We start from the raw sequence: 10,465 nt of genomic DNA, 5'->3' as shown, positions 1-10,465 counted from the left end.
CTGCACGGCTGCGATAGACTCAGTAATGAAACCTCTCAGCTTTAAGTTCTGTCTACTTTATATTCACAAAGAGGAAACGAGCGAGGCAGCCATTGTGGAGACATGCAAATACACTGATCTCTTTAATACGGGCTTCACCCAATTGGACACCGACTTTGACAAGCAGAACAAATGCCCTGCGAGCACAAACACGCGCAGGTCAGGAGGAGCGGCGCTGATGGCCGAGGCAGAATTCAACTTTCTTTATCCGCTTTTCAACGCCGGCAGTCACATTCTGCTTGTTCGCTTACTGTTAAATTAGTCAATCTGAGATTAGAGACGGCTTAAGAAGAAAAGTTTCCCTCAAAAAGTTGATAAAGCTCCTCAACTTTATGTAAACTGAACATATGCAAAAACAAAATGTGGGGAAGACACTTTGTCTGTGGTGGAAAGTCTCTTTTCACAGCTTAAAATGACTGCAGTGGTTCAGTTTGTTGCTTTGACTTAAGTTTAATTCATTTCATCAGTGAGAACGTGTCAGAATGATGTTTATGATTTCAGCCTTCTGCAATTTGGATTAAAAACTAATCTTTCAGTAAGGAGCTGGAGTCGTTAGCTTAGCTTAGCACAAAAGCTGTGTCTCAATTCGGGGGCCGCGTCCTTCGAAGGCTAAATGCGTCAAAGCGTCTTGACAAGGTCGTCTCGTTTCAAAGGCTCCTTCACATGCAGCCTTCCTCTCCCACATCGTGGAGGATCTGACCGTTGAATCCTTCATGGCCGACTGTATCCCGAGATTTATTGCACCCTGGTGATGGTTGGATTTGTTTTTCCAAAAGACGACTGTGGTTAACACAAGGAGGAAAACAGCAGCTGAATACACTTTTTAATGTAATTATGGGGTTTCAGGTCACTTGAGTAGCTGACGATGTGTGCTGCTGAGAAATAAGATTCTGTCTTTAAATCCAGCTTCATGGCAGCTCTCAGATCTGACAGGTCCACCGTGTCCCAGCCATCAGAAGAGCACTAGCAAAGCGCACGTATGCACAGAAAATCCTCATGGACTGTGTGCATGTGGCAGGGCTCTCAGGACATCACACACTACAACACCTGTGACAGCGATGCCTCATGGGCTTTTCAGACACAACGCAATTTGAGCTGCGTTTGCTGCCGGGTTCAGTCCAGTCACAGTACCGAGCAGTGTGCTCTGTGCTGACTTTCTTCAACACAGCAAAAACCCATTGTGACGCAACAGAAGCCACTGGAAATACTTCTTCCAGATCGCAGTGGTGCTGTTGTCATGTTGTGTCTAAAAGGGCCTTCACTCCCAGAGACAGGGAACAACTTTTTATGCAATGAAGCCAATGAGGCTGTTGGACCCGACAGTAGACATGAACATGCTCAGGAAGCAGACCAGAAAACCAGATGAGCTCGCTAACATCTTCAACATCTCCCTGATCAAGTGGTCGTCCATTAATGCTCCAAGACCACCTCCATCACCCCGGTGTCAAAAGAGTCAACAGTGTCCTGAATCAGTGACTCTCACCCTGTAACTGTCACACCGGTCCCAGTAAAGATCTGCACCTACACTATTGCATCGTTCTCGCTTTGTGTTTGCACGAGCAGAACCGCAGTGTTATTCCTCTGTGTGCTGTACTGCACTCTCTTCTCCAGGGCTGTAGTGGAGGTAAACAAACATAAACTCAGTTTATTAAATGAAACACAGGCTTTTGTTTCACCTTTTTATGAGTTTAAACAGGATTGTAGAAAGTACCCAAAGTCATACTGGAGCAAAAGATACCGAAACAGACACCCGAAGATATGGTGTTAAAATATTACTTTGGTAAAAGGGAAAGTCACCCGTATGAATAGTACTCGAGTAAAAGTCTTTAAGTTTCTGATATTAAATGTACTTAAGTAAGTAAAGTAAGTAAAAGTAACTGATACATATATTTACATGTATATAAATACTGTATACTATGGGTCGACTTATTATCAGATCTGATATTTTACATTTTAAAATAAAATAAATGAAATAATTTAATCTCAAATTTTGCCTCCAAAATGTAGTGGAGTGAATGTATAAAGTATTTACTCAAGTAAAGTACAAATACCACAGAAATACACTTAGTTACAGTACTTGAGTAAAAGTACTTAGTTACATTCAGTCATTAAGATACCATTAATTAACATTACATAGTTAACCCACCTTTTATTTAACCTCTACATCCCTCTGCGCTTATGTCAAGAACTACAACTCCCAGCAGCCTCTGCTCCCGCGCAGACTCAGTAGCAGCGGGGAGATGTCAGTCAGGATGAGGTCGAGTCTGTTTTTAACAGTTTTATTTTTAAACGTTTTCTACAGTTTCGTCTCTTCTTTGTATTTTCACATCGGAGACACCGAGAGGAAATGTTTCATTCAGGAGATCCCCGACGACACGATGATCATAGGTCAGTTTCTACTTCCGGTTAGCATAGCAGCTTTAGCTAACTCAGTTAACTTTAGCTAACCAGCTAACTTTAGCTAACCAGCTAACCTGTCGACACAACAAACATTAAACTTTATGTCTGAACGATATTAACCAGTGGACAGTAACGAAGTACATTTACTCAAGTTATTAACTGAAATATAATCTTTACTTGAGTATTTTCATTTTTCTGTTACTTTATACTTTCACTTCTTAACAAATCCACAGGGAAATATTCTGTTGTTTGAAGTTTTACATTAATTTAATAAAGTTTAGTTACTTTTTAGATTCTGATTAATGATAAAAAACAATATAATCAACAAATGGTAATGTGATTATTAAGATAACTGTTATATATTCACAGATTTTCCTTGTTAGAGCCTTGATGTACAGCAGTTTATCACTGTGCTCCTGTTAAACAAACCAATTATAATGATAGATGATAATAAAACTTTATTGATCCCTGTGGGGAAATACAAACGCTGCCCAGCAGTGTGCAAACCATTAACAAATGAGCTCCATCTTTACCAGCTGTAATGTTACAATTAAATTAATAAAGGAGTATTGTCATTGTTGATCAGTCTGTCAATAATCGATTAGTTGTTTTGTCTATTTAATGTCAGAAAATGGTGAAAAAAGCCAAAGATGACGTCCTCAGATGTCTTGTTTTGTCCACAACCCAAAGACATTCAGTTTACTGTCATAGAGGAGGAAAGAAACACATTTAACAAGCTGACATCACAGAATGGAGACTTTCTATTTCTTAAAAAACACTCAAACTCAATCGATTATCAAAATAGTTTGTGATTCATTTAATAGTCGACGACTCATTGATCAGTCGTTGCAGCTCCTGTAAACTATGCACACATTTCTACCTGGAGAACCTAAACTTTTTGAGAAAAGTAAACTCTCTAAATCATGTTTAATCACCTGATTCCACCGTTAATGGACTGAATTTGGCGACTTTAGAAATCATTCAGAGAAAGAAAGTAACTTTATTTAAAAAGAGCATAACGTCACAAAGTGCTTCAGACGGGAAATACAGCAACAGACATGAATACAAAAAGAATAAAACATCGTAAAATAGAAATAAATTCAGATTAAGAGTAAATAGAAAGCGGCATAAAAGTCCAAACAGGTCTTGAGTGTTTTTTTAATGTCCACAGATTCTCTGTGTCACTTGTGACAGCTGTATTTTCAGTTTGGTGAACTCTCTGTCATCTCTGGTCTTTGTATCGCATGTTTTTAGTACTTTATTTCAGCCCATAAGCCTGATAGTGTTTGCAGAAACCCTACTGAGTGTCCTTACTTACTCTATGATATATATTCTCTTGTGTGTATACTGTATGTCACTAATGTTGACATGTCATTCTGTCTTCGTCTCTCTGCAGGAAACTTTCAGACTCACCTGGACAAGGACCTGCCGGCCAATCAGAACCTCAGGATGTTAGTAGAAGCTAAAGATCCTGATGACAAGGTTCGTCCTGGATGGTGCAGAATATTCTGTCACCACAGAGCACGTTACATTTTTTTAAAAATCTCTCCGGTTTTGATTTTTTACATCAGCCTCTCTCACTGCTGACCTCATATTGATCTGCAGTCTTATTGTTTGTTTTGCTGCTGTGTGGTATTTTTTATTTAGTTTACATTAATGAATTTTTTGTCTGTTCAGCCGTCAGCATCAGATTGTGATTCTAGCAGGGTTTTGATGATGTGTGTGTTGTGTCTTCTTTTCCCTCCAGCTGGTTTTATCAAAACAATTCGCCTCTGAGGGAACATTCCACTACACATCACATAAAGCAGGAAGACACCTGATCTGTCTGCAGTCCAGCTCTTCACAGCGCCCCCTGTTTGCTGGAGGCATGCTGGTGAGTGCAGTCCAGCCCGCCTGCAGGACATCATTAAATGCAGATATTTAAATGACATGTTGTGAACCTCTTCCTTTATAATGAACTTCCTGTTTCCTGTTGCGTCGCTGCAGACGGTTCACTTGGACATCAGAGCAGGCGAACGCACAAACAACTACACCGCGATCCTTGCCAGAGACAAACTATCGGAGCTGCAGCTGAGAGTCCGACAGCTGATGGAGCAGGTCCAACAGATCCAGAGAGAGCAGGACTACCACAGGGTCAGTCCAAGTGTCTGTGTGTGTGTGTCAAGGCCCACTTAGTAGATTTATTCTGGAGTTTTCAGCCGCGTCACTCAGTTTTGCTGAGTTCTGCTTTAACATGCAACTATTGAAGCAACACAGTGGAAGAGTCCTGCTCAGAAAAGTGAGAAAATTAAGAGAAGTAAAAAAGAAAAGTAAAGCTGTGAAGGACAGAGTGAAGCAGAGCGATCAGCTGGTGTTTGTGTTGAAGTTGTGTGTCTGTTTGATCGACAGCTCAGAGAGAAACATTTCCGTGAGGTCGAACACAACACCAACATGTGGATCTTCTGGTGGCCCGTTGTCCGCTCGCTCTACGTGGTCGCTGTCATCACCGCGAGCACCAACTCCTGGTAACACCTACTCTTCTTCTGCTGACTTTTATTACTCACATGTAATCCACTACATCCTTCACAACATCCACAACTACCAGCTTTTACCTGTAGGATGGATGGTTGATGTTTACAGACTGTCTTTCGTGTACCTTCATGTTATTATAGCTCCACTGACTTCTGCTGCTGATGATCATTTTATCACCACATAGAAAGCAGTTGAATAGCCACCAAAGTATGGAAGTGTGATGGAGGACCAGGAGGAAATAAAATTAATTATTATTAAAGGAACAGTTTACCCAAGAATGAAAACTCAGTCATCATCGCCTCCCTCCATGCTGATATAAAGTCAGGTGAAGTCTCGTAGTCCACAAAACATTTCTGGAGCTTCACAGTAAAACAGAGTTGCAGCATTCTGCTAAACAACTGAAGTAGCTGGAGACTTGATTTAAAACATCAGATGTCTCCATACAGCTCGTCTGTGATCACAGTCTGCAGGAGAGAAGAGATCACAACCTGATCTGAGGAGACCATATTTACACCTTTATTAAGATGAAGTCTTCACTGGAGCTGCTGAGCTAACAGTGTTAGCGTGCTGTCTGAAGTGGCTGCACGAGGGTGTAAATATCGTCTCCTCAGATCAGTTTGTGACCTCGGGGCTTCTGGAGACTTGGATTACAGCAGACGAGCTGTATGGAGACATTTGATGTTTTTTTTGTTGTTGGTCATTTTTGGATGAACTTTTCCTTTAACAAAATGTTAAATTGTTTGCTAGCTAGCTAAAAAGTTAGTTAGCATACTCATTGTGGCTCTGTGGAGTATCTCTAGTTAAAGAAATTATCTTTGTTTTTAATTTTAAGCCAGTTTTAAAGTTTAGTGCAACATAATTTAAAGTTAAAATGAATCCTTGCTGGTGCCACCCAGCTGTAGACTTTATAAGGTCTCGGTTTCTTCTTCAGATTTTGGGATCTTTTTTAATAAACTTTTGATTATAGTTGTAAAATCACATGACTCTCATGATGATGTTCCATTGAAGAAAATGTGTGGTTTATTTCAGTTTGGATCTTATTTACAGAACTTCGTCCATCATCATAATTTAAAAAACAAAATTATAAAATGTCTTTATCTCAGGTACATTCTTACAAACATTTTGTAGCAAACCAACAGTAGAAAATATTCAAACAGATTTACTTTTCATTGTGAAAATAGACAATGTTTTATTTACATCGTGGCGTCTGTATATGTTCCTTCCTCTGCTGATCGGACCTGCTGCTCTGTTTCAGGTGAATTCAGGATGTTTCAGTAAACTTTGGACCTACCAGGAAAAAAAATAAAAAGGGACAAACAGAGAATGATCTTCCACATGTATTACAATAAATAAAACATTTTAACAAACCGAGACCCGCCCACACACGCATCAGACGATCAGGTCACCTGGAGAAGGAGGACACAGAGAGAAGTCCGAGCAGGAACTCGAGGCCGTAGAAGCAGAGCAGGACGGCGCTGAGCAGGAACTCCAGCCGCAGGACGAAGGTCTGCAGCAGCAGGAAGTAAACAGCCAGCGCCGCACAGGGGAAAAGGATAAAGAGTGACACGCACGAGGCCAGAGAGCGCTCACACAGGTTCCCCTTCCAACCTGAACAACCACACAGCATCATGAGTCATCAGTGAGGTCATCAATGATGTCATTACAGGTCTCGTCTCTCTGTCACATGACTGCAGCTGCCATGTTCACCGCCAGAAGAAGCTGCTGCATATTTTGCACAATAACTACTGAACATCATGAGTACTGACTTGTGCAATTCAGGTACTGATCAGACAGACGTGAGCTGTTTTCTACCCGTCCGAGTATTTCTGTTTGGTGTCTCACCGTAAAAGATCCGGAGGGTCTCCAGACCGAGAAAGAGCAGCAGCAGAACCACATCCAGAACCAGATTATCAGATGGGTAGGGCAGTAAAATCCCTGCACGCAGGAAACAGAACAAGAAGAAAAACATTCCAAATGTTAAAACATGATTTAACTTCACAAAATCATCTCAACTCATCAGGACAACAACATTGTGACCTTTGACCACCTTCCTTCAGCCGCCACCAAGGCAGAACATTTTAATTGTAAATCATTTTCATTGTGTTATTGTGTAAACACTGCACTGTGTCTAATGTGCCAAAGGGTTATATGAATGTACTCTGAGTACCTGATCCGCACTTTGTTTTGTAGCATGTGCCACCTGTATATTCACTTTAATGAGTAAAAACTGAAATCTGTCCTGATGCTTCAGACTTGTTTTTTGTTACAGGCATCATTATTCACAAATACAGAAAGAAGAGAGATTTATGTCATGTTTTACATTAATCCTTGTCAGGACACCAGTAAAATCCTGCCAGTGAACCAGAAACTGAAGTTGATTCTATTGCAGCTCTCAGAGAGTCAGATTTACACCGAAGATAAAGACAGAAAGTCGAGTTTTGGGCGATGAAGTGTGATCTTTGATAAGTCCTCCAAACACTCCCTGTGATAGAATTCAAGATGTTTGTGTGTAGTTTTGGTTTAAAATGTGGAGTTTGATCAAAAGCTTTCCTGAAAAGATTTTTATCTGTTTATCGCATATTGAAAAACAATTAACCCTTAAGATTTATCATGAGGTCTTTGCTCATATGTAATATCAGAGCTTGTCCAGCAGGCGTCCCCATACTGACTGCTATGAAACACTGAACTCTCTCAGCACAGTCGCTTCAGAGACAGTAGATGTGTTCCAGAGGAGTTGAGCCTCTCAGACCTTTATAGATGAACATGAGGATCTCTGCCAGGTAGAAGGCAGCGAAGTACCAGCTGTTCAGGTAGAAGAGCACCTGCAGGGGAGTGGATGAGAGCTGAGGGAGAGGAAGAGTCAAGGACAACACAGGAACACACACACACACACAGTCAGAGCTGCTGAGTTTCATGTGAAGGATACGATTGGTTGGCTCCCTGCAGACAAAAAAAAAAAAAACAGTTGTTAGTTTTTTCTCAATTAATCATTGTAGCCATGATTTAACCAAATGTTCCATATTACCAATTATTGTGTTTTGGAGTTTTATTTATTTGCAAAAGTTAAAAACAAACAAATAAAAGAAACATGACAAAGCAAAATAATATATTTAATGACATAAAGGAGCTGATTGGCTGCAAAGATTTTCAGAATGAACTGTCAATATCTTCTAAAAGTAGAAACATTCACAGAAAAATATTCAGGTTTTTTTGTCAAAAATATTGTACTTTGTACTTTACTGTTTGTACTTTAAAACAGTAAATTGGTTACATATGGAGGCTTTTTTTCCATTTTACACTTTCATAGTAATAGTGATAATGATATGTTAGCAATAATATTAGTAACTGTGGGGGAAGAAGTACTCAGATCCATTGTGTAAAGTAACTAGTAACTAAAGCTGTCCAATAATTAAAGTGAAGTAAAAAGTAATAATATTTGCCTCTAAGATGTAATGTAGCATTATAAAAGTAAAGTACAAGTACATCAAATGTGTACTTAAGTACAGTACTTGAGTAAGTGGCTAAAAGGAAGAAGAGAATTAGTGTCTTTTTGTTTAAATGGCTTCTGTTGAGCAGTTCATCAACATTCAAATATCCATTAAATGTAGTGAAGTAAATACACGATATTTCCCTCTGACATGTAGTGGAGTACAAGTAGAGAGTAGCATGGAACAGGATTACTTCATGTATCACAAAACTACTAAATGTGTGTCTACTAGTTACATCCCACCACTGATCAGCAGTAGATGTAGGAGAGCCGGTAACGTGTTGAACGATAGATTTGTTATTGGCTGGTATTTGTAACTGTAACGTTAATTATCTGGTTAATTTTCAGAGTCACCATGATGACACAAACTAGATGTTTCAGGGTTTTTAACATCCGGACGGGAACAATCTTGTGACATGAACCTGTGCTGGCTCCCTGCGGTTTGAACTGACTGTAAACTTCTGTACGTTAAATCCGCATCTCAGTCTGATAACACTGCAGCTAACGTTTGCTAACTTCATCAGAAGCTAACGGAGGTTCCGACCTCACAACAGGACATTTTGTTTCTATCCGTCTCTGTCACAGTTTCCTGTGAACCGCCTCAGCAGTGAATACTTTAATAAACATAGTGCGTTAGTGAGTTATGTTTCTAAATGTTTATTGACACAAAGAATGAGACTCACCGGGCGCCATGTCTGATTACCATGGAAACAGCTTGGGAGGAAGTGACTCTTCTTCGTGTTGAGTTAAAGCGGAGCTTCTTTTTCCGGCTGCCCCCTGCAGGCTGTATGTGATACTACTACTACTACTACTAGTAATACTACTACTTCTAATACTACTACTACTGCCACTACTACTACTAATACTACTAGTACTAGTAGTACCACTACTACGTATTCTAATAATAATAATAATAATAATAAAAATAACAGAATATAATTAAAAAACAGCTTTTTGGCTAATTCAGTTATTTTTACTTTGTACTATATGTATTAACATGTGAATTTGTCCTTTCTTAAATAAATTCAACTGAATTATTTGTTACATTTTTTTAAATTGCTCCCTTCGACAAATAGTTGGTGTTAAACAACACTCAACAACTGCTATTCAGCTTCAAGGTGCATCCACATGTTTTTCTTTTGTACTGAAAGAAGACGTTTCCACTGTAAATAAGAGAAAATACAACGTCTATATCAATATTAAATATTCTTGATGTAAAAGCATTGACTGGGTAGATATTGCACTTGACTTAGTAGGTCTCCTCAATTTATGTAAATAAAGCAATAAAGCAGCAACAAAACATTTCTGATTGAAAATAGCAAGTCTGTTAAAGTAATTTCATTTCTATGTAGTTTGTAGTTTGCTCTTAATTTTGCAGTAACAAACCACAATAATACAAATATGCCAAGGGGGCTGTGTGTTAAAATAATCACAAATTATTAATACTAATAAATTAAACTTTAACAGCTCAGACAATTATATAGTAGATATATAATATATAATAGTCTTTATGCCTTTGAATTTATTTAAGTGCTGAATGGTATATGAATAAGAAATCAGAAGAAGCACTAAAAAATCCAATATAAAGGGGTGTGTCTCATTCAACCAGAATAGGAAGATATTTCAGCACTGATTTTGAGTCAATGGTTCACATGACCTGGACGCTATAAAAACTGATGATTTTTCATTAAAAATATGAATACAAAATATGAGCCAGGCTAAAATCCAATAGAATATAATTCAAAAATAGAATAACCACTTGAATTCAATATAAAGAGGTGTGTCTCCTCTCAACCAGTACAGGAAGTCATGATTTTGAGTCAGCAGGTCACATGACCTGGAAGCTATTGAAGAAAATTACCAATTTAAAATTGGTAATTTATGTATATATATATATATGTATATATATATATATATATGTATATATATATATATATATATATATATATATATATATATATATATATATATATATATATATATATATATATATATATATATACATATTAGTATAAAATATGAGGCACA

At 38.4% G+C, this 10,465-nt stretch overlaps 2 protein-coding genes across 2 annotated transcripts; one reads left to right on the top strand and one right to left on the bottom strand.

Annotated features, from left to right (window-relative positions):
• The first annotated feature begins 2,261 nt into the window (after positions 1-2,261).
• LOC141013695 (transmembrane emp24 domain-containing protein 9-like) lies at positions 2,262-7,188 on the top strand. The gene is made up of 6 exons (XM_073487520.1): positions 2,262-2,427; positions 3,836-3,921; positions 4,187-4,312; positions 4,426-4,572; positions 4,828-4,943; positions 6,206-7,188. Exons 1-6 carry the CDS (start codon positions 2,280-2,282, stop codon positions 6,207-6,209), a joined length of 627 nt encoding a protein of 208 aa, XP_073343621.1. The 5' UTR covers positions 2,262-2,279; the 3' UTR covers positions 6,210-7,188.
• Positions 5,943-9,166, bottom strand: tmem216 (transmembrane protein 216). The gene is made up of 6 exons (XM_073487521.1): positions 9,121-9,166; positions 7,877-7,890; positions 7,700-7,793; positions 6,793-6,885; positions 6,357-6,558; positions 5,943-6,237 (listed from the first exon to the last, which is right to left on the bottom strand). Exons 1-6 carry the CDS (start codon positions 9,128-9,130, stop codon positions 6,222-6,224), a joined length of 429 nt encoding a protein of 142 aa, XP_073343622.1. The 5' UTR covers positions 9,131-9,166; the 3' UTR covers positions 5,943-6,221.
• Between the last annotated feature and the right edge of the window lie 1,299 nt (positions 9,167-10,465).

This window comes from Pagrus major, chromosome 18 (assembly GCF_040436345.1).
Source record: "Pagrus major chromosome 18, Pma_NU_1.0".
In the NCBI taxonomy this organism is placed as follows: Eukaryota; Metazoa; Chordata; class Actinopteri; order Spariformes; family Sparidae; genus Pagrus; species Pagrus major.
The sequence above is the reverse complement of the archived record's forward strand: the minus strand, read 5'-3'. Positions and strand labels throughout refer to the sequence as shown.

Bases quoted from the DNA above. Each gene is read 5' to 3' on its own strand.
- LOC141013695 (XM_073487520.1), top strand. From the start codon at position 2,280: ATGTCAGTCAGGATGAGGTCGAGTCTGTTTTTAACAGTTTTATTTTTA. The intron at 2,428-3,835 runs GTCAGTTTCTAC...GTCTCTCTGCAG, and splicing joins CGACGACACGATGATCATAG to GAAACTTTCAGACTCACCTG. The intron at 4,313-4,425 runs GTGAGTGCAGTC...GCGTCGCTGCAG, and splicing joins TGTTTGCTGGAGGCATGCTG to ACGGTTCACTTGGACATCAG.
- tmem216 (XM_073487521.1), bottom strand. The intron at 6,886-7,699 runs GTCTGAGAGGCT...TCCTGCGTGCAG, and splicing joins CCTCATGTTCATCTATAAAG to GGATTTTACTGCCCTACCCA. The intron at 6,559-6,792 runs GTGAGACACCAA...GTGGTTGTTCAG, and splicing joins GACCCTCCGGATCTTTTACG to GTTGGAAGGGGAACCTGTGT.